Genomic DNA, 25,057 nt, shown 5'->3' with positions numbered 1-25,057 from the left:
ATGAGAAAATGGCATGACGGTCTAGGGGGATAGCTTAGCTCCAAAAAGAAAGCTAACAATTTTTCCATTTGCATTTATACACATGGAGTGCATATAAATGTTGGAGGAAAATTTATGTTGGAGTGTGAATAAGAAAGGTGGGAAGAGGAGTAAGGGATAAATGCGAGCAATTCGTCTACAACTAAAATCAACAGCACTAGCAGTGAGAAGCGTACATGCAGTCCTGTTGGCAGATGTCAATATAGCTTGGAAAGAAGTTAGATCCCATTTAATGGTATAAAGATATGTTGTCCAGTAGAAGAGTAAATACAATTACAAATTACTATTAACTTGGCATTTACAATTAAAACAGAAAATGAATATAATAATCAAAAGCTAGAAACTCTTCTCGGGATTAAAAATCTGTTGTTATTTCTATCAAAGTATTTTTAAAAATGCTATTTTTTTTTACCCTGAAGTCCTTTGCTGCATTATTGTCCAAAGGCAACCCTCCACACACATTAGATTTATCATTTAAAACAATATAAAAGCAATGATACTTCATTATAACTTACAGCACTGATCATCTGTGCTTGAACGTCAGCTGAGGAATTATAGAAGAACCTCAAGATTGATTAATGGGTTCATACAAAGTACAGTTTAATTATTTCTTTGACATTCAATTTTCAGTAAAAGACATAATGGGTGGTGTGCTTAACGACTTTGCTTCTGGCTAAGATGCAAAGGAGGATTGAGAGAAGTTAATGCATTTTCAAAATCCATCAATACCAGTTCAAGTAGAGTCTACATGTCTCGACACAAAGACAGAATAAACCAATACATTTCTTTCAAATACTGAAGCTAAAATAATACGAAGTTTTGGGTTAATTCTTTGTTTGACAAACAGACATTTTCAAAACAATATGCTAAAATAAAATAGAATAGAATTTATATATTACCTTGTAAATTTCATAAATGGAAAAATATTTTACAACTGACCTGTAGTTGGACATTTGTTGAACTGAGATCCTCCGCCTTCTTTTCAAGAGACTGCACCCAGACTTTTCTCTTCTGTCTGCATCTTGAAGCAGCTGCTCGGTTACGTTCTAAAAACTTCCGCCTCTTTTCATCTGGATCTTCATTCATTGCTCGCCGCCTCCGCCCACCACTCGTCTGGACCTGTTGTGTCGGCTGACCTGGGGAGCTCTAAAACAAAACCATCACTGATTCAATTTAATGCAGAATAATAGTTATCCAAAATTTAAACTCCATTGGTATCTATTGCTCCTCACTGTGGAATTGAGCCAATACTGACCTGGCAGGTTCCCTATGTAAAACTGATATATTTATTTCTGAATCTGGAGAAAACATGGTATAAATTTGCAAATTTAAGAAACTGTCCAAAATTTTATTCCTGGTTTGATTTCAGCTACTTGGATGGTAGAGATGCCAAGCATTCCTGAGTTAGAGTGGATAAAATGGAAGGAAATTAGTCAGGGCTCCCTCATGTGATTGCTCACCAGTAACTCCTACTGAAAAATATATAAGCATAGTTAGGAAAAAAATAAGTTTGTGAAAAGAATGCCACTCTAGATGAACAGCTAACTGGCGGTTATTGCTATTGCAAATCATATATTTGGACAAGGTCCATGTGAACAATTACCACCACTAGAACTGCATTACAGAAAGAAAGTGGTTAGAGAATTGAAACTCAACTAACTGTAGCTGTAGCAGACAATAATGTCTTCTGATGTTTGTGCTGACATTCATCCCTGACACCATGAAATAACTTAGATGGTAGTTCTTATATGTTTATTGCAAAACAAAAATCCGAGCTCAAAATTGCACAAATTGTCAGCATTTCTACAGACACAAAGGGGCTTAATGCCTCAGCAAAATTCCATTCAAATATTCAAATGAATCCTGCATGCCGTATTCTACCAATATAATTTTAATCTGAAATCCATCACAACTAATTTGCTTGCCTCAATCCTCCAATTTTCCTCATTTCCACTAGATGGCTCTCTACTATACATCAGAGCATTGTTAGGAGGAGAAAGAAAAACAAATATTTAATAGCACTGATAATATGCCTACAGTTTATTTATATTACTGACACTGCATTATCTAGTTGAAAATTCTAAATTTAATATCTTATTGTCCACAGTGATATATGCCATTTCTGTATGTCAATTGTTCATAAAATTTAGAAAAGAATACCCAAAGGCATAAATGATACAATTCCAATATTATACACTGTATAGACTGGCAATTAGTTAGAAAGAAATAAAGAGTAAGAATAAACAAATGACTCTCAGGATGGCAGCCTGTTGATAGTGGTGTACTATACTGATCCATGTTTGGACCACCGCTGTTGACAATCTATACAATTCATGTGGATGTAGGGACCAACGTGATATTTCCAAATTTGCTTATGAAACATGCTGATGAAGATCTAAGGGGGCGGCTCTGAGGGCATTTAGCCAGACTATGTATTTATTTTTTAACTTATTCCTTCTATGGGGATGTGGATATTGGTAGTAAGGCCAGCAACTGTTGGCCTTCCCAAAATTCCCTTGAACTAACTGGCCTGATAGGCCACTTCACAGGTTGTTTAACTGACTGCTGTGGATTTGGCGTCATGTGGAGAACAGATTGGGTAAGGACAACAAATTTCCTTCCCTAAAGAGTATTAAGTAAACCAGATGGGTTTTTTAAAAACAATCAATAATGGTTTAGTGGCCATCATTACTAAGATTAAGGAAAGACAGAGCAATTCTTAAACAGTGAGGGGTTGGGAACTGTGGCGTGTCCGAAAGGAACTGGGTGCCCTTCTTCCTGAGTCACTAAAATTTAGCATGCAGGTGCAGCAAGCAACTGAGCAGGCTGGCTTTTATCACAAAGGAATACGAGTACCTGAGTAAAGACATATGGTTGCAATTGTATACAGCAACTGCAGTACTGTGCGTAGTTTGATTCTCTTTTCAAGCAAAAGATGCACTTGCCATAGAGGATGTGCAATGCAAGTTCACCAGAGTAATCCTTAGGATGGCAGACCGTCTTCTGCAGAGAAACTGAAGCAACCATGTTTGTTTTCTCTTAGTTTTGAAGAAATTGGCACCCTGAAAAGCAATAGCAATCTGGTCTTGCCCTCATCAGAAACATCACTGAGTGGCAGACTCACTGCCCACAATACAAGGCCAGTATTGCTGCACTCCCTCACACATGCACCCATATTCTTTCATATTAGTTGCTGCTTAACCTGCAGGCCACATCATTCATCGGTCCTTAGCTATGTCCTGTCTGAACACCCGGTCTACATCACTGTCCTTATCCCCCTCCCTCAGGGGGACAGGACTGAAAAACACCTGACCTCCTACGCACCCCATGCATCCTGATGGGCCCTGTAGCAGCAATCTCTTCCTGAGCTGGCTGTTCCTCGTCCATTATGCCGGCCTTCTGCTGCTTCTGGACCTGCCATCAGCCCTGGTCCTCCTGCATCCACCTTCTTAGATAGGCAGCCGCAGTGACCAACATGCCACCAGAGGCAGGGCCCAGGACCCGTGGCGGAAATGATCTACATTGAAAACAGAAGGAGCAACAAACAGTCAACGTAGGTACACCCTGCTTATAAGAGATGAGCACGCTTCTCCACACAAGACATGCTGCACCCTTATAACAAGGACATGTCTCTGTCAACCATCCACTTTAGGCTCAGCATGTGCAGCAACATGGTGATAGCGCCGTGTCGGCTGAGTGGCCCCCATATCAGAGAGTGCCAATAACATTCCAACACCCTGCTTAATCTGGACTCCATCAAATGATCAGCCTCTCACTTTATTCAGTACAGACCATCGTTACACTTACATGATAGATAAGGACGTGATGTATGGCTCCTGTGGCACTCTTGGAAGTGCACGAATAATTATTCAGCTTCGGTATCAATGGCCTTTTGTAACATCATTACTGCTACTTGAAAATCATTTGAAATGACCAAGTTCAACTTGCAACAGAGCCTCAAGCACCTTCACTCTACATGCATAGCAAGTGGACAACAAAATAATTACAAATTAAATGTAGCTGAGCTTTACAAATGGCTACATCATCTTTCTGTTCCTTCAACTCCCTTGCGTCCAACAATCATGGATCCTACTCTTTTGCCCAACAAAGTAACATCAAGCAATGTTTTATGAAGTTGCAATAAGATTTCTTGCTCCTTCTCTTCTAGTCCCTGACTAATGAAGGCAACCATCTCAAATGCCTTTTTCACCACTTTGTCAATCAACTTGCACATCAAGGTTCCTTTATTTTTCACTACCCACTGGAGTATTCATTCTGTAATTATGTACACAGTTTCCTGACAGACAAAACACAATTTCTCTGACTGTGTGCACTGGTTCTACAGAATTGGCCACTTCCTGGACTGCACTGGGACAGATTCCCTGAACATGTGGACAAGGCCCTGGATTGTGTGCAGTCTGTGCCCATGACCAATGGCACTGGCAAACCCTGAGCATCATCAGTTCTGCCTTAACTGGACTGAGGACTAGTCCCCACTAGTTTCCAACAGAGTCATTTGGTTGAATGAACATGCAGGTTGTTTGCCATGCAGGCAGCTGACACACAGCGAGCATGTTTGAATGTCAGCTTGGTACGCTGCTCATCAAGATGCCCCTTCAACAGTTTTGAAATACAGTCTGGACCAAACCTTGGTCTATGTGCCTACAGTGTCCTTGCTACAGCCTTTGTATGCAAAAGTGTAAAAGATCAAACAAGATGCTCTCAAAGTCAAGATGGTCCTTGCTGAACTTCTTGTCCAATTCTGTCACAACTCTTACCATAGCCCACATTACTTAGACCCTGACAATATTTTGTCCTATGTTATTTAAGTGAAAAATTGCCATTCTGTAGAAAAGAATATGAGAACGGCCCCAGAGATGACGAATCTTAGTTTATAAGGATAGGTTGGAGAAGTTACAGGATTAGTAATAAATAATTATATGAATATTATCTATATGTGTGCAGAATTTGTATTATATTATGTATACTCTAATACATATTAGAATATGTAGGAAACACAAAAATGTTCTCACTCATGAAAGGATCAAGAATAACTGGGCACAGATTTAAAGTAATTAGTAAAGGAAGAAAATATGAAATGAGGAATAACTTTTCTTGCACAACCAACAGCAACAGTCTGCCTGGAACTGTGGTCGAGACAAGTTCAACTGAAGCATTCAAAGGGAATGAGACAGTTGTTTTGAAACAGGGTAATGCGCAGGGCTATGGACAGAAGACAAGAGAATAGGATTAAATGAGATGTTCATTTGGAGAGCTGGCACAGATATGATGAACTGAACGGTACCTTTTTGCACCGTCTCAATTCTTTGATTCCATGACATAATTTTAGATTAATAAGTGAACAAACACCTAGGAAGTTCAAATATATTAATCTTCAATAAGTGGGAGAACAAACAGATACTACTCTAGCTCAGTTAGTAGCACTCTTCTCTGTGAATCAGAGGGTTATGGGTACAAGTCTTAGCCAGAAATCAAAACTGACACTTAATCCCTCAGTACTGGTGTACTGTAGACCCAGTACTGTACAATAAACTAAGTTCCTTCTTGTCTAAACCACAGAAAATGGCCCTTCGGCCTATTGAGTCTGTGCCATTCAAAAAGAAACAACGAACAAAATAGGCTGAATTGACTCCAGTGCTGTATAATTCTATAACTAAGCCACAGCTGCAGACTATGTCTGTGTGGCATGCACACGAGAGAGGAAGAGGGATAATGTCAGTTGGGCAAAACCATAGTTTGTAGAAATGGTTAGATTATGTTAGGAATTTAAACATAATTACAAGGAGAAACTAAAGAAACCGCGGTCTACTTCATTATAAGGTAAAGGGGAGACATGAAGAAGATACTCGATTTTTTTCAGTAAATGGAAAATGAGTCAATAATCAGTGTGAAGAACTTCTAAGTTAATCAGCAACACAAGGAAAAGTTAAAACATTTGTGAAATAACTCCACAGAGCCTTTATGTAACATGTAGAGTTCGTATCACTGATTCAGCTCCCTCAGAGGCAACTCTCCGTGAACAGATGTGTGACACTCCTGCTTATATGAACAGACCCAATCAGGGAACTCAGATGCTATGAGATCCACCTGGCTTACCTTGTTACAATCACGACATCTCTCCCCTCTCTTAGCCTGAGAACTGTGGTCGGTTCCTTCTTTTGTACCTCCTCCTTTTAAGACCGGGTCAGATTTCTCCAACTCTGCCTCTGATGTGGGTGGCATGTAATGCACAGTAGGGCACCTCTTGCACCCAGAGCATCTCAGAAGAAATTAATTATCTTCTTCAGGCGTCAAAAGCACTAAGGCAGTAAAATCAGCAGTGTCTCTCAGATTGCAAGGCATCTTCAATACTCGACAGACAGGGAGAGACCATGAGTTCCAGAACAGTAAGAAAAACTGTCAAGGAGCCGGGCACGTTTTGCTCCCCGAGAGTGTTTGCAGCTATCATATGGTCCACGTGGTGCTTTTAGGACCAAAGTACCTACCCAAACTTCACGTCACTGGACCTAACCTCACACTGACCATGCCTCCTACCCATGCAGGGCATTCCCGTAGTACCAAACTCTGCCCCCAAAGTGAATTTTGACTCTTGCTTAGCAGACTCTTATATCGGCATTGGCATTCCTGAAGCTGTTTCACAATTCAATTACCCCCATCCTCCCCCACCAGGTGCAGGAAGATCACATTTAACTTGGTGTTGAGTCTTCTCTCCATTAGCAACTCTGCTGGAGCTATCCCCATAGCTGTACGAGGGGTGGTCATATAATCAAATAGGAACCAGGACAGTCTGGTATCTAAGGAAGTTGTAGGCTATTTCTTTAAGACTGCTTTCAAAGTTTGGAGTGCTCTTTCTGCCAGACCATTGGATGATGGATGGTATGGAACAGTCTTCACATGTCATATACTATTCAATTTTAGGGAACATTCAAATTCCCTGCTGGTAAACAATGGCCCATTATCTGTGATCAACACTTCGAGAAGATGCTTGCAATTTATCTATTGTCATTCTCATGTTTGACGAATGATCTCTGCACATCCAACCACTTTGAGTGGGCATCCACACTGACCAAGAACATTGAACCCATGAAAAGGACCTGCACAGTCGACATATAACCGAGTCCAGGATTTAGCTAGCCATTCGCATGAATGTGGTGGGAACTGCTGGTGGTAATTTTTGTCCTTGTCATCATTCTGGGCACTGTCCCATCAACACAGCTATGTCTGCATGCAATCCCGGCCATCAGACATAACATCCTCGTTTTGGAAACCCCTGGATGACCCTGGTGGAGTTCAGCCGGTGGTGACCTTTGCTCAGGACAATCTCCCTTGCTCCCCACTTAATATGCTATCTTCTACTGTGATCTGGTCTCTCCAGGTCAAAGAAGGTTTCAAATCTGATCATGATGGCCGTTTGGTTCCCCTTCCACCCCTCCCCTCCTACCCCTCAATCCCCCACCACCACACCCATCCCCATCCCCTTCCCCCACCCTCTCCCTGCCATCACCACCAGCAGTTTCAGCTTTGCCAGGATCAGACCATACTCTGTCCAAATTCTGATATTGTCAGCTGTGACTGGAAGTGTGCCCAGAAAATGTAAAACCATTCCAAACTCTTCCAGTCATGGTACCACCAGTGGTGTATCTGCCAGTAGGGAACAGGCTTAATGCATCCGCATTTACTACTTGGCATCCTGGATGGTCTTCCAACTTGTAATTATACACAGTTAGGATTACAGGCCACTGCTGAATTTGGCCTTGTCCTTTTTCAGACGACCTAGCAGGGGTTTATGATCCGTTATTATTACAAATTTATATCTGTGTAGGCATTGGTGGAACTTCCCGAGTCCAAATATGACTTCAGCTATCTAGGTGTATTTACGCTCTACGTTAGCCAAGTCCTGGATGCATACACTACTGGATGTTTCTCTCCATTGGGCCACCTATGGGCCAATACTATCCTGAAACCATATGGAGAGGAATTGCATGTCAATACCAGAACTCACTTGGGATCACAGTGTGCCAAGATTTTTAAGTATGATAACCGTTCCTTCACTTCACTGAAAGCTATGGCTTAGTCATGGGACCATTTCCAAGGTTGACCCTGTTTAGAAGTGCCAGGTTATGTATGAACTTTCGGTAACAATTCACCAGCCCAGGGAAAGACCTAAACTCCAGTACAGACTTGAGAGCCAGGGCACCTTTGGTCACCCTCATATCTTCCAACGGGTGTAACACCGTCTTGTCAACTCTGTAGCCCAAATAAATGACTTGGAGTATCTGCAACTCTCAATTTTCCCTCGTTATGCTTACAACCACCTTGGAGAAACACGTAAGGACTACGTACAAGTTCTCTAAGTGTTCCTTATCGGTCTTCCCTGTTATTAGCACATCATCAATACAAGTGATGACCTCGGGCAGACCTTGTAAAACATTCCCCATCATTTGCTGAAAAATTGTAAGGCTGATGATATCCCAAATGGCAGTCTCGTATATTGGTACAAACCCTTATGGTTATTAATTGTAGCATACTTCTGGGAATCCATGTCTAACCACAATTGCAAGTACACATGGCTCATATCCAGCTTTGTGAAGGATAGCCCTCCTGTCAGCTTTTCATATAAATCCTCCATGTGAGGGATCAGATATTTAATCAGCTGAAAAAAGCAGTTTACCGTTTTGCTTAAAATCCTTACAAAGACAAACCGACCCATTGGGGCTCACAATCAATACGACCAGAGCTGCCTGTTCCGTAAACTGGACAAAATTGATGATTCCTTTGCTTTCCAGCCTTCTGATTTCTCCATCTTCTTTTGCTCATAAGGCAAAAGGCACTGGGTGCACCTTGCAGATTTGTGGAATTGCTCCCTGGTCAACATGTGAGGTGCCCTTGGCTCCTTTGATAGTCCCTGGACCTTCCTGAAAAACGTCTGGGTATTTAATAAGGACTTCACTCAGGCAACCATTTTCTAAATGAAAAACGTTGAGTCAATCTGGGTGAATCTTTCCCAACCGATTTCGCCCCATCAATCTCAGGCCTGAACCTTTTACTGCAATCAGTGGTAAATGAACCAGCTGCTTCTTATCAGAGCAGGAATCAAAGTTGTACCCTAAATCTGTAATAGTAACCCCAGTTCGTTCTCAGTTTAGCTGAAGTCTTGCGCAAACGTAGGGATTGTAGGCTGGACTCTATTTTATTGCTCTGTTATCTCTGACTCCAGCATTGGCAGTTCTTATTATCTCTGGATTTTGTTAAAGACAGATTCTGCGATCAATGAAACAGCATCACAGTAGCAACCTCCATTACAGCTGGGTGATTATTTAAACAGATTTTTTTTTGATTGGTATTATTCTTTTACTGTTCCAACTTTTCAGGATGTGCTTTCTCCTGGATATCAGCCTGTGAGTTCTTTTAATCAGTTTAGGTCGAGTGAGGCTTTATGGCCGCCTCAAGTCCACATACTAGCAGCGGCTTGCCAGCCCAGATTCTGAGGTATATTTAAACTGTCCAGCCGAGGCTTGGCTTTGTTATGGGGTTTTGCTCTGGGCAGACCTACAGTCCCCTTGTTCAGGATATGTTCTGAATGAGGCCATGCAATTGCCTTCACTCAAGTGGTGTTACCCAAGCAAGGGTGTCCACTTCCAACAGAAAACGCTGCAACTCATGCTCCATGGTGGCATTTTCTAACGATAAAGCCAGTTGTCCTATCTATTAGGAGTCCAGTTGGGTTTCAGCTAGTAGTCGCTTTTGCATGGTTACATTATTAATCCCATGTAAGAAATGGTCTCTCAACGTCTCATTCTTAAACTAAAGTCACAAGCCTCTGCCACTTGTCTTAACCCAATCAAGAATCTCAATACTGATTTCCCAGGTTCTTGAATTGCTGAGTAAAACTAATAGCATCTCAGAATTGGAGGTGGCTTAGGACTGTAATATCCTTTAACTAAATCTATCAACTCTCAAAAGGTTTTAGTGCCTGTTGTCTCAAGGAAAGTTAGCTTTTTCAGTTATTAGGAGCCTGTCAGGAGAATTACTTGTTGCTTTTCATCGGCCCAATGTCATTTGCCCATAAAGAAAAAAATCACATTATTTCCAATATAGTGGACCCAGGCTTTGATGGCAGTCTTGAACAAGTTAAGCACCATGCCAGCAATGCTTACCCCAACTCAAAGATGACTGTGCAAGCAAATTTTTTCAGGAATGTGCTTTTTTCTCATCGCCATTGAAATCACTCCAAGGCCAGTGTCCCATCACCAAGTCACCCTTTAAAAGTGGAGAGTTCTTAATGCAGATCCAGCTCCCACTCAGTGACCTGGACATCCAACATTCCTGTTCTTATTTGTCAGCCAGGGTTCCCTGATTGACTAGATTAACAGCCCCAAACAGGGAATTCCTTCCATGAAGTCCACCAGCTAACCTTGTAACAATCACTACAATTTGATTCTGCAGGCATTTTTTAACATAAAAATATGGTTAGGATATTGAATAACATCTCAGAAATACGGACAGAAGCAGAATCCAAGTGTCTGGGGAAAAAACAACGGACGGATTGAGGTGCATAACATTTCACAAGGACTGAAGATCTTAATGATTTCCTGTACTTTAACAAAGTTTACATATTCCATGGACACAATCCTCCAAGTCTGGAGTCAGGAAGTAAAATTAATTAGGTAGTACAGTAGAAGACAGGAAACCCATCACATTCCTGAATTAGATTCTGGGCAGGAAAACCCAAATTTCACCATCTTGTCAATTGAAGCATGTGGTCAAATCAATAAATGATAAGGGGGAACCTGATCATCAGTAATCCGTGTACAATGAAAGAACTGAACCCAGGGCAGTCCCAGCAATTATCCTGGTCTCCAACATGGTGCTATCATGTTCTTGAGTCATTGGTCTCAAAACGAACAAGAGCTCTTTGTGGGTGGGTCTTGCTGTTCCACAGTCTTAATTTAAACAGAAAGCCCAGTGGCAGCTCATCCAATGCCTGATTGTCCAAAGATCCAGAAAACTTTCTCAGCTTAATAGGCCACGGTACTCCCCATTGAAAATTCTACTCACAAATTTAGTGTAAATGAGAAGGTTCCTTCCCACATTCATACAGGAAATATGTTCAGCATGTCAGGAAATGGATAAGAGATTTCATCACTTTCGTCCAATAAAGTATTCGCAAAGCAAATGGGATCGAATAAAAACCCCAGATTTACTGGTGTTTCATTCTCTCTTTCTCCTTCTCCTTCTCAACCCACCTCACTGCCTGCAACCAGGTTCATGTAAAGGGTAAGTGCCAAAAGTATTGCCAAGCCAATAAACTTCTATACTGAAGCAGCCATTGAAAATCAGAATAGAAAGGATAAAAGGTCTTTTTAGAATAGATTGCAGAATGTGAAGGAAGTCAAAAGAAGGCTGTTCTGACATAGTCCTTCAAAATCATTTGGCAAATAGATTACTTTGAAGGATTACAGGATTTAAGTAAATAAGTCCAGATCCATCACCCCAAGAGTAGAACATAGAACAATACAGCGCAGAACAGGCCCTTCGGCCCTCGATGTTTCGCCGACCTGTGAACTAATCTAAGCCCCTTCCCCTACACTATCCCATCATTATCCATAAGCTTATCCAAGGACTGTTTAAATGCCCCTAATGTGGCTGAATTAACTACATTGGCAGGCTGAGTGTTCCACGCCCTTACCACTCTGAGTAAATAACCTGCCTCTGACATCTGTCTTAAATCTATCACCCCTCAATTTGTAGCTATGCCCCCTTGTACAAGCTGAAGTCACCATCCTCGGAAAAAGACTCTCACTGTCCATCCTATCTAATCCTCTGATCATCTTGTATGTCTCTATTAAATCCCCTCTTAGCCTCCTTCTCTCCAATGGAGAACAGACCCAAGTCCCTCAGCCTTTCTTCATAGGGCCTGCGTTCCAGACCAGGCAACATCCTGGTAAATCTCCTCTGCACCTTTTCCAATACTTCCACATCCTTCCTGTAATGGGGCAACCAGAACTGCATGCAATATTCCAAATGAGGCCACACTAGCGTTTTGTACAGTTGCAGCATGACATCACGGCTTTGGAACTCAATCCCTCTACCAATAAAACCTACGTTACACAATGGGTAACATTTTAAAAAATACATTAATGAACCTGTTTGGGAATGTTATGACACATGTCTGAGTCAGGTGAGACTTGAATCTGGATCTTCTGGTAAAATCTGGGATATTACCAATACACCACATGAACTCTAAATTTTTTCCTGTCTTGGGAAAGTGTGAGTTAATTAGAACAACTACCATGGGTTTATAAAAGGCAAGTTACAGCTGACAGATAGAACACTTTGAGAAAATAGGCAAGGGGCAGATTTTTAATCAGTAATGGAATCAAAGGTTACAGGGAAAATGCAGGAAACTAGAGTTGAGGACCATCAGGTCTGCTATGATCTCACTGAATGGCAAAGCAGACCCATGGGTTGAATAGCCTACTTCTGCTTCTGTAACTGAATCCATTGATAAAATAAGTAGTGGATGTCAATGTACATCCTTGCAAGTTGTTTTTATTAGGTACAGCAAAAGTTTGTTGAGAAAAATTAAGCTCTGCAGTATTAAAGGGTATATGATTTAGAAGTTAGTTAAATGACAGAAAAATCTAGAGAAGCAGTTAACTGATGTTGTTCAGTATGAAGAGAAATGGCACTCACCAAGGATTGCTGCTGCTGTTTCCATTTCTATTCTTTGAGACATCCTTCTAGGAGGGTGACCAACACTGGATAGTAAATTTACATAGGAACAGGAGTAGGCCATTCAGCCCCTCGAGCCCACATGGCCATTCAACATGATCATGGCTGATCTGTGACCCAACTCCATATGCCTGTCTTGGATCCATATCCCTTGATACCCTTGCTTAATTTAAAAAAAACAAAAACTCCCCCATCAGATTTAAACTTAACAATTGCATAGCGCTAGAAGTAGGAGCACTGCCTCATAATAAGGGGGAGCAGATCCAAGACTGAGTTGAGGAAGAACTTCTTCACCCAAAGAGTTGTGAATCTGGGGAATTCCCTGCCCAGTGAAGCATTTGAGGTGATCTTGTTGAACGTTTTTAAGGCAAAGATAGATTTTGAGCAGTAACAGAATTAAGGGTTTTGATGAGCGGGCGGGTAAGTGGAGCTGAGTCCAAAAAAAAATTCAACCATGATCTTACTGAATGGCAGAGCAGGTTCAATGGGCCAGATGGCCTACTCTTGTTCCTATTTCTTATGTTCTTATGAATTAGCATCAATTGCCAGTTAAGGATGCGTGTGTCGAAGTGCTATCATCTCTCCTGAATGGCCTGGCCCGAATTCTTAGACTATGCCTCTGGCTCTCGAAACAACGTAAGTAGTTTATCGTTCTCTACCCTTTCGATGTTAACACCTTGAAAACCCCAATTAGATCACCTCTTAACCTTTTAAATTCTATAGAATAAAGACCTAATTTGTCTATTCTCTCTATTGTCTATTGTCTAGCTTAACCCCTGAAGGCCAGGCATCATCCTGTAAATCTGCATTCAACTCCCTCCAGGCCTAAAACATCCCTCTTCCATATAGTTAATTTCCTGTGCCATTGTACATTGGAGTGACAACTGAATGAAATGTTCAAACAAAGTAGGTTAGAAGCAACGGCACAATTGGAAAAGAACATAGATATAATTCATTGCCTATTTTAGTCATAATTTTAGTCTTACCATTTATATTCCTACTGTAACTGTGTAAATAACAAGTTACATTGCAAACTGCTGTGATAAACTGGCCACACTAGAAATGCACCAGCCTCCCAGTGGTGATACTACAGCATCTTTATTGGCAAGGCAACGGTTGGTGGGCAGTAAATGTAGCACAATGAATTTCTATTAGCAGTGTTTAATATTAAAAGTGAAGATAGGAGTTTAAGATAAAAAGCATTGGTATTGTAACCATATGTGAGTACCAGAGCATCAATGGCAACACTTATACAAAAGCAGGAAATATAGTTATGCAGATAGGTCAGTAGATTGCATTGCTCGATTATGGATAACATTTGTCTGCCAAATTTCAACCTCTATGGGTATGTAAAACTTGCAGGCATTGGATTGACTACTTACTCTATACACAGTTAGATTTTATTTTCCAAGGGCTTTAATGAAAAAGAAAAAATTCTGGGTAGTATGATGGATTGCCAATCAGATACCTCCAGTGATAAGCAGCTGAAAATTACTCTGAAATTCAATGTTGGAAAAATGTGAGATAATACATACTATGAGACAGAACAAGGAAAAGAGATACACAAAAAGTAAAATTAAATGGAGTAAAAGAGCACAACTCAAGGAATTTAGCTGCATTCATCATTAAAGTGAAAGGAAAGGTTGATAAAGCTGTAGAAAGCATTTGTATTGGATCCTTGGTCTAATACTGTACAGAAGTAGCAATTCTTTGAATTACCATAAGGAAATCCCAGTTTTGATTCATATTTTACAATGAGGACTTTTTTGAGTGTTTTTTTTAAGCTGGCAACTGACTTGGTTTTTGTTTCCTGAAATGCAAGGAAATAAGTTCAAGAAAGAGATACTACTCAATAAAAGGGAAATGACAGTGGAATTTCAACAAATTTCCTACCTGGCAATGAGAAGGAAATAACAACACAAAAATAACGAAGTAACACTTGATATGATTAATAAAGCTGTTACCTCACAGGCAGAGAACACTTTGTCAAGAAAAGAACAGGTCAAAGAAATGTTCATGTGTAACAAGCCAGATTTGATTTTTTTTTCAATTTCTGCAGTGATAAACATGATTGATATGCTTGTGATGTGTGATTATGGCATTTGTTTGAAGTTGTTATGTAAACACTTCTCACGTCTTATAGGTATATCATTCATGAATTGGAGAAAGTGAAAGGAGAGAGATTTAAAAAAAAGGACTAGGAATGGACATAGTTCATACAATAAAACTCACTGAACCTCAGACAATTCATGCTTTGTTATCTAAAGAAAATCCTGCTCCAGAGTTTTCAGCTGCACTTCTACCGTGTGTAGTATGTTTGTATTATGGAAATACAAACAGGAGATTCCTTCCTTTCTGCACAACCTACATGCACCAACACCCAACCCCCATCCCCAACTTCCACAAAAAATAAACATAGAAGGGGCTACATTCATTGAATGCATTGGCATATCATTTAGTGTTAAAATAATTAAACAAAAATGAGTTGAAAAAGACTGCTTTAATAAATCTAATATCTTTTGATCTAGCTGCTGCAGGTCATCAATCAAGACAAAATATTGGATCCTTTAGTAGACAGTTCGTAAAGTAGAAGAGAAATCAAAGGGACTCATGATCAAATTGCGTATTGCTCTTGTCAGGACACACTTTAAGTACTGTATCCAGTCGTAGTCACAAGAGCTGACATTCTAGCTAGAAACAATACTGAGAGGATCCATGAGGCTTTTTTTATTGTGAGAAGTCCCAGAAAGACTGGACAATCTTGGACTTCCCAAAAAGGTATTTGGGCAGTGATCAGCAATGGTATATATGAAAGTAAACTATATGGGATAAGGTAAAGTTTGGAAAATTACCTCAACCTAAAGTGCAGAAGGAGATGTGTTTAAATTAGTGAGATAAATTTCAGAAATATTATCAAGAACAGAGCTCCAGACAATGAAACCAGCTGCCAAATCCAAAATGATGGCTGACTCTAAGATGATCAAAAAGCATTGCAGAAGCCCCACATAACATGGGAAAAAGCTGGAAAAAAATGCTTTTCTTCACACAAAGAATGGTCAATGTATAACATGAATGCTTGGATACAGCATTGAAGATAAAAGTCCCAGAATCATTTAAGTGGCACTTAGACATGATGATCAGATGGAAGATCTAAGATAGGCAGACTAGTTTCTTTTTTAAAATCTGTAAATAACTGGTTAGCTTCATAACTGGCATATGATTAGGTTTCTACCACTAGAATTAATATAACATTAAAAAGTTAGAACAGTTCAAGGTAGCACTGTTGAAATCTTGTATTTTGGATAGGAAACCCAGGGTTTTTATTTAAATTAATAAAACATTTTTGTCTCTTAATATTCAGGACAACTTAAAAATTTAGTGCAGTCCAGATTTAAGAAACAGAAAATGATTATATATTTGATAAAACCTTCTTACATACCATTGGTTGAGTAGTGGAAGTTGCGGCTTCCTGCAGTGACTGTGGATGTGTTTCCTTTGTTTGAATCCTCATTGTGCCACTTGTTTGACCAATGGAATTATTACCATTAGTAACCTGAGGGAGCTGCTGTGTTAAAGCTGCCTTCAGTCGCTGTAAAAAAAACCAAACCAAACCAGCAGTTTCACTGGTATACCAAAATATATCAGTTAAGATTCAAGAGAATATACAAATACTCAAAATCTAAATCTGTATCTAATACAGTATTAAGCAAACTTTGGAACCTTCTTCAACTAAAGACGAGTTTACAAACTAAGTTCACAAAGCAAAAATTCATAGGTTTCTGATAGTACTCTGAACACAGGGTCATTTTGTGCATAAGAATAAACTGCATTCTAATTATTTGGGCAGTAATAAGTAAATTAAAAACTGAAAACTTCTGTAAGTTATATCAGGTTTCTTATTCGCATCCAGAGTTGTCAACTCAGAATAAAACAGTTCACTGCACATTGCCCCCCACTGCTTCAACATTAGTTTAGCTATTATATAGTGGCTTGCCTCTTATTCTGAAATAGCATTGGCAGTGATCATAATGCAGAATACAATTACAAAATATCCTCATCAGCTGAATGAGGATGCCTACTATGATAACCAATCTCAGCAAGTGAGACACGGGAATAGGGGAAGGTGTCATATATTAGATATTTGCACAGCATCCTTTACCTTTTCTCAACATTGTAAAATTTACAAATGAATAGTGATTATTTATACTTTATACATCCTAATTGTAACCCATAAAGTGAAAAGGTGCACCCCACAAGAATTAGGAGCATTTTTAATTTTTTCTCCCAAATAATATTTCACAAGTATTTCCATCTAAATCAAATTACCGTCTCTTCATCCTACAGTCTATAGAGCAATAAATTGGATCGGATGGGATGGAAAAATGAATTCTGTTGGGATCGTTTAACCTTAACAGTGTAATTATCTATATTATGCATGTTTCAGCGTTTTCCTGAAGAAATTAAGATTTCTATCTAAAGCCAATGTTTGAGTATTCTCAAAGGGGCAACAGTTTATCTTTTTTGATAATACCTTGATAATGGAACTTTTATTTAGGCCTGCAATAATATTTTTGTGAAACTTTAAAAAAGTAATATATCTTCATAGTATCCCACAATTGAGAAAGACAAAGATGATGTTGTTTTATTTTTAAAACTATACTAAACACAATGGCTTTGATTTTATGGGCAAGACACAAGTCCCACTGAGTGCAGATCTTAAGATTACATAAATGGACAGTTGGCAATCCTCCCAGCATGGTCCACTGTCCAATTAAGAATGGTGCATTTACTGCCCATTATGGCAGCCAGAGGGGTAGTATCGTTGAGAAGGTTGGCCACTGCTCATGCTGGTAGGAGAATGACAGGACTCCTCACAAGTGTGTTTGATAATATTTTACATAGAACATAGAACAATACAGCGCAGAACAGGCCCTTCGTCCCTCAATGTTGCGCCGACCTGTGAACTAATCTAAGCCCTTCCCCCTACACTATCCCGTCATCATCCATATGCTTATTTTCTTTGCAGGGATCATTCAGGCCTGTCAATTGGCGGATTTGTACCTCTGGGGGTGATCGCAGAGCTGGCCGTGGCTGCCAAGGCTCCCCTCCATGAGTGATATAGCCACTGATGACTACCCAAAAATGCTAATGGTAGGCTGCAACCAATCAGCTAAGAGTCTCCAAACAAAGTGAGGGCTCTGCCACCTGCAACCTTTTTGCCTAAAATTAGTCACATGCCTGTTTCTGTCACTGATAAAAGGATCACAGAGCCATAGAGTTGTATAGTTTGGAAACAGACCCTACCGTCCAACTTGTCCACGTCGATCACCTATCCAAAATTAATCTAGTCCCATGTGCCAAAATCAGGCCTATATCCCCCCAAACCCTTCCCATTCATGTACCCATCAAGATGTCTTTTAAATGTTGTAATCATGTTAGCCTCCACCAGCACCTCTGGCAGCTTATTCCAAACACAGACCACCCTTATAATGAAAAAGTTGCCCCTAAGGTCCCTTTTAAATCTTTCTCCTCTCACCTTAAACCTGTGCCCTCCAGTTTTGGATTCCCCTACCCCGGGAAAAAGACCTTGGCTATTCACCTTCTCTCTTTCCCTCATGATTTTATTAACCTCTACAAGGTCACCCCTCAGCCTCCAATATTCCAGGGAAATTAGCCTCAGCCTATTCAGTCTCTCCCTATAGCTCAAACCCTCCAACCCTGCAACATCCTTGTAAATCTTTTCTGAGCCCTTTCAAGTTTCACAACATCTTTCTTAAAGCAGGGAGACTAGAATTGAATGCGGCATTCCAAAAGTGGTTTAACCAATGTCCTATACAGCTGCAATATGACCCCTCAACTCCTAAATTCAATGCACTGATCAATAAAGGCAAGTGTACTAAATGCCTTCTTCACTACCCTGTCTACCTGCAACTCCACTTTCAATGAACAATAAACCTACACCTCAAAGTCTCAATGTTCAGGCACACCTCCCAGGACCTGTGTATAAGCCCTACCCTGATCTGCCCTACCTCACATTTACTTAAATAAAACGGCCAGAGGTGGGACTTCATTGAGGGCTCTTTCTGGTATTTTATGGGGCATCATCGCCTCTAGTCTGACTGGAGGCAGACTGGTAAAGTTTCATTTTATTTATTTTCAATTTCCCTATATTGCCATTTATCATGTTTTCTTTGTAAAGCAGAAGGGAATAATATGATCGTTACCAATGCTACAGCCTGACAGTGCTATGAGGGGTCCAATTTTAAGAGAGAAGGAGCTGTCTCATTTATTTTCTTTTTGTGAAATACACCACTTCAATCTAGTTGGGAATTCACTCAACCCAATCTGGTATGGTTCATAAGCCTGCATGATAGGCACCTCCTCTCTACATACAGTGAACATTATTTTATAATAAACTAGTGTCTGAATGATGTTACTTATTCTGTAGACATTGTAATATCAGTTAAAGACCTGCCTTTGGGCAGAGCACACATGACGATAATTGTATTACAGATGTTCCTTAATCTGCCATTTTGCTGATTTAAATAATAAAGCTAAATCAGCTTTTATAGCTGGGGTCTATTTTCAGGTCCAGAAATACTAGATTTCCTTCAGCAGAAATAAAATTTTGCTCAATTAATATTTTGCTTTTCCAATGCACCTACTTGAATCAAAACAAACATTAATTTCAACAGACTATGGTTCTTGAAAAAGTCTGCAATAAAGATTTCAAAACAAAGTCTATGTTTTGTTAAAAGTGCTTAATACTAGTATAAAAAGATTTTTGTTATTTCAACAGTAAAGAGGTGAATAAAAAATGTGTAATTTGTATAATTATTTTTTCAGTTCATAACTTCTCAACGAATTAGATATCTGAAGGAAGCATTCCAAATAAAAACTGTTTTATTATTCCTAAAATTAGGTACCCTCCTCCCATATCTGCTTTGAAATTACAAGGCACTGTTGAAGGATTATTTCTAATATTTTATGTCTTTTCTATATGTGGTATGTTTAAATTTGGCCATAAGATTCTTTTTAATGATTCTATTCACAAGAGAAAAATAAACATGCAGTCCAATGTCAAATTGTAAAACTATATCTCAGACTATGTACTGAAGTTAGAAATAACAGTCTATATAAATTGCAAATTTTCATTTTCAAATTCAAGTCCACAGAATATACAGTACAATGTTTTTTTTTGTTCGTCAGCAATAATGTATTTAAAATTATGGTGTTTAACACATTCAAAATACAGTCACTTCCTGATTTTTCTGTTACTACCATTCATAAATGGGTAGAAAACAACTGAGTATGACTGTTGGTGCATTGTATGAAGCATTTATTTTAAAAAATTGCTAGTAGTAGTATTAAAATTGAGAATTCTCTATTCAGAACAGACAAAACAAAATCATAAATAGATTAAATGTGTGCCAATCGAGTCATATCCATGGCACACAGTACAATAGCGACCTGATTGACAATCTAGAGCATGACTGTACTGCTAAAAAAAGTAAAATTTATTTCAGTACATGTTCCATTTCAATATTTTCGACTAAAGTTTGAAACTAGAAATAGGCAACTCTGTGGGTTGGTATTGAAGATCGAGTGAAGCTTCCATTTTTAAATCTCAGCACTTGAATTTGAACTTTTATTCACGTTAAAATTATTTTAGCAATTACTTAAGAATTAAATTTAAAAGCAAAAAATTGAGTCGTGCAATTTAAATGACAAAGCCCACAATACTCAATGTTTGTCAATGTATATTTTTCAGCATTAAACTGAAGAGTGTAAGAAGTGATAAAGAAGTTTTTGAAAGAAGTCTGCTTTCAGTTTAATCATGTTTAACAAATTCTGGTTGTTCAAGACTGTTGATTTTGATTGTCCCTTTGGCGGAAGCACAACAGAGATTTGTGATCTCTCTTCTTTTTACATGTTGGACCACAAAAAGTTTTAATTCATAAGCTTTATCAGTCATTTAAAAGTTGTCAGTTATGCAAAATTGTTAAAGCACTCATTAAGTCTGACACTTCATACTTCAACCTTACTGAACAGTGAACTACCTATTTTTAATACTTGTAATTGATTATGTTCTTCCTTGCTGCACAGCATCAGTTACAGATGTACCAGCAATCATTGCATCTGATGACAATCTTTGGTAAGCTTCACTGCACGACAGCTGTATTAGCTGTCGACTATTCATATGAATAGACTCAACCAATTTCAGGGTATTCTTTAATTTCATGGATCAAATCATATTTATATGCTATATAGGATTTTTCCATTCAGAAAATGAATCCCAACTCAAAGACTTTGCAATTAGAATAAAGGTAGTCAAAATCAAGGCAGCGTACTGTTTCATTTAACAATGACATAGCTGTTTCATTGGGAAAATTATCAGCTTGTGTGAAATTAACCCCATAAATTAAATCCAAAAATTAAAAATATTTCAAAGAACTAGGAGTTCATTTATTTAACCTTTTAATTTCAGAGATATTGAAGAAAGCCTAATTTAACATGCAGTATGTTACAAAGGTATATGCTTTATGTTGCTTAACTTACATTATCCATGTGCAGTGTCATGTGTAGTCAAGCAGTGCAGGTTTTAAGAGTTGCAAGCGAAGCTACAGGGATAATGCTCAGGAATGGATGAGAATGAACAAAAGCAAAGTTGCTAGAAAAGCTCAGCAGGTCTGGCAGCATCTGTGAAGAAATAAATCAATTTCTTCAGTGATGCTGCCAGACCTGCTGAGCTTTTCCAACAACTTGGTTTTACACCATCTGCAATTCTTTTGCTTTTTAGATTAGATTAGATTCCCTACAGTGTGGAAACAGGCTCTTCGGCCCAACAAGCCCACACCGCCCCTTGGAGCATCCCACCCAGACGCATCCCCCATAACCCACACTCCCCTGAACACTATGGGCAATTTAGCATGGCTGATCCACCTAGCCTGCACATCTTTGGACTGTGGGTGGAAACCAGAGCACCCGGAAGAAACCCATGCAGACATGGGGAGAATGTGCAGACTCCGCACAGACAGTTACCAGAGGCTGGAATCGAACCCAGGTCCTGGCGCTGTGAGGCTGCAATGCTAACCACTGAGCCACCATGCTGGTAGCATGGATGAGAATGAATTGCCCAGAAAATCATTTAAATAACAATGGTGATGAATAAATATTTTAATATTTTCAACGAGTAACTCGCTTTGAAGAATACTGCCATCCATTAATTTTGGCCCAAAGTAAAACAGACTGTCAGTGAATCTAGCACCCACACTGCGCCAGAATTTCTAGTCTTCTGACTTCAAAACTGACTGCTGCTTCACCAGGAGTTTTGAGTTACTGGCACTAAATAGTTTTAATTCAACTGTATTTTATCATTAGCTATAAATATATGATTAAAATTTTAAGCACCCCATGAAAACCTAAACTAGTTTGTTCAAATTCTATTTCCAGCAAACTGCAATCAAGGGTCTTGCATGGACAAATCTGTTACCTGCCACCTCTTTTGGCTACTGATATTCATATTGTTCATTTGTGAAGCATAATTCCTAAAGGATCTGTAAGCTGTAAAAGCAATACAAGATATCTCTGAACACCTGCTAACACTCACTAATACTTTGCTGTCACAACACTCTACATTTTTGACAGGAGCAATATCATGTATCCTATCCCACTGGATTAGAAAAATCATTCTATAATTACAGGTCTGAATACTGGAAAATGGAACTTATAGGAATGTCAAGACTTGTTCAAGTTTTTATTTTCCTGTTTACTGCTAAAATAAATGCACTACTACAATTTCTAAATATTGCATGATATACTGCTTAATTTAATACTGATATTTTTAAATATAAACTATCATATATACAAATACTTTCGGTATTTGTCTTTTTATTAAAGGTATGGGTTCTGAACACATCTATGGCTACAAAATTCACCTTAGCCCCAAGAATCACGGATTCATCTTTCTTTGCCACAAATATCTGCTTAATTGTGAATATACAATGCATACTGTGTGCCACATAATGCAACAATTTTCTGATAGATCTGGCTGAACAAATAGTATTCATCAAAAGGACATATTTAGTAGTCACATTGTGGGTAAATTTACAAAATTGTAACTAGAATTAAAGGGAGGGGAGAAAGTGAAACATTTAACTATTAATTTCAGTATTAAAAAATATTAGGCGTTTTGTTAATAAATAGTCAGTCATTCTTATAGATCTTAGGTTTAAAATAACAAATGCTTAGTTGCAAAAATGTTCTTGAAAACCACAATAAACACATAGGTTCAGCTTTATATTATCTGACTTTGGGCAACATTTGACTGTTAAAAAAAAGTCTGAATTATGGAAAAGAAAGTTATAGCTTAACAACTATTTTGAAGTTGCTAATTGTGCAATTCTTCATTGCTAAAACAGTGTTATGTAAAATCAAGATAACATTTTTGATGATGAATATCTTCATAAAATCTTGCTTCCATTTATGAATATTTTGCCTCTACTTTTATCAATATTGTCCTAATTAAAAGGAGTGGTAGTCACTAAATTACTAGTCAGTGAAATGCACATTATATTTATCTGCCTGTCCAATTATATAACTAATGAGAAAACAGGCCAACACAAACGCATTTCACATTTTAATTTACCCTTTTAAAAAGCTACACAAATGAATACACTACCATTTTCTTGAGTAACAGAGCCTCTTTTTGGTGACAGAAACCAATCTGTCAACAGAATTTGCTCAGTATATGGTTCCTCTCTAACCAGACAGCTTACAGAGAAAGATATTAAGCTCCTGAAACAATCCATGAAAAGTCAAATCCATATTTCATATCTGCCATAGAAACTCATCAGTGTAATAACCCCCTCTTCTCTTGGGTGTTATCATACCATCTGCTGCTATATTACTTATCTTTATTTTGCAACTAATTAACAGCATAATCTTCTAAATTCAGCAAGTTAATTATCATTATTGTGGTCTTTGCAGCATCATCAGTCCTTCTGAAGCAATGTCTCTCCACCCCCAGAGAACGTGTTTAAATGAAGCAGGTTGGGAGAGGGTCTGTTTCCTTAGAGCAGGCTCATTAGGTGTTTGCTGATGAGCTCCGCATGCAGGGAAGCAGGTCACAAGAATTCTGCTGAACATGAGGTTCCATACTGGGCTCAGTCTGCTTAATGTATGTTTTTGAACCTTTGCCAAGTTGCCCTCTGTCAGCTCTCACTAGAATGTACCCTACAGCAAACACTGTTGGCTGCCCACTGTGTGCAAAGCAATTCCTCAGTTTGTCACAGGAATCTTTATGTATAGATATCTACAGGAGCAATAGCTGCTTATAACTAAAACAATAACCAAGCTTTTCCCCAGGCAGCTTAACAGTTACATCTGCAAATTCTTAATCATCTAATAAGGATGGTCAAAAGTCTACAGCTGATCGCAACATATTCTGTGAATATACGATATTAAACATGCATTTCAAAATACACGAGCTACTAATACAATGCTTTAACAATTGAAAGTCATTCAGAAAGAATAAAAATTAATGGTTTGCTACAGTTCAATTCAAAATGAAAAATTATAAGCCATAAAAATGAACATTATTTCTATCCATAGTAAATTGATCAACGCAGCTGAAGTGCTAGCTAAAGACAACCAAATCTTGTCCTGTTTCTTACTCAAACCTCGGTCATATTTTGTTCTGTTTGTCAACTGATGGAAATTCAATGTGACAGGAAACAGAGTTATTCTTCCAGCTGTATATGTCCCAAGCTTGTAACCAAACTCTAAAAATACTACAGGGGTATATGTTCTTTCTAATTACCAGGACAACAACCTAGTGAGCATATGAAGCAACAGTTATTTTTATCCCAAGTGATCTGGCTAGGAATCACTGCAACTCTGCACTCATAGCATATTGGCATCCCGATCTTCCTTTCCATCATGTTGATTAGACTGCTTGTCTCACAGCCAGACCTTTGCCAGTAATCCACTCACCTCTCATCTTTTTCACCTGCCAAACCATGACATTTGCACTTCACGTTCCTAACACTATATTCTCTCTTTCACAGAATCTGCCCTCCTTCACTTCTGAAATCACACCCACCACTGCCAATCTTTACTGAAATCATAATTTATGCCTTTGACATTGTTGACTGATTTACTAAAATGCTTCTTGACCACTCCCCTATCCCATGATTTTCATAAACAAATTCATCCCCATCTATCTACATGCAATCATGCACAAAGTCATAATTGATTCCTC

The 25,057-nt window shown here is 38.8% G+C and overlaps 1 protein-coding gene across 6 annotated transcripts in view; it reads right to left on the bottom strand.

Annotated features, from left to right (window-relative positions):
* atf2 (activating transcription factor 2) overlaps positions 1-25,057 on the bottom strand; it is a 125,618-nt gene that overhangs the window by 29,791 nt on the left and 70,770 nt on the right. For 5 of the 6 annotated variants that reach the window (XM_048534283.2, XM_059647203.1, XM_059647202.1 and 2 more), the window contains 2 exons: positions 16,235-16,384; positions 979-1,185 (listed from right to left, as the gene is read on the bottom strand). In XM_048534283.2, the coding sequence (XP_048390240.1) occupies positions 979-1,185; positions 16,235-16,384 (357 nt within the window). Of the gene's footprint in view, positions 1-978; positions 1,186-3,363; positions 3,557-16,234; positions 16,385-25,057 lie in introns of those variants that run through there. The other variant, XM_048534285.1, reaches the window with a different exon arrangement.

This window comes from Stegostoma tigrinum, chromosome 7 (assembly GCF_030684315.1).
Source record: "Stegostoma tigrinum isolate sSteTig4 chromosome 7, sSteTig4.hap1, whole genome shotgun sequence".
NCBI classification, from domain to species: Eukaryota; Metazoa; Chordata; class Chondrichthyes; order Orectolobiformes; family Stegostomatidae; genus Stegostoma; species Stegostoma tigrinum.
Note: the sequence above shows the minus strand (reverse complement) of the source record. Positions and strands in the feature narration are given on the sequence as shown.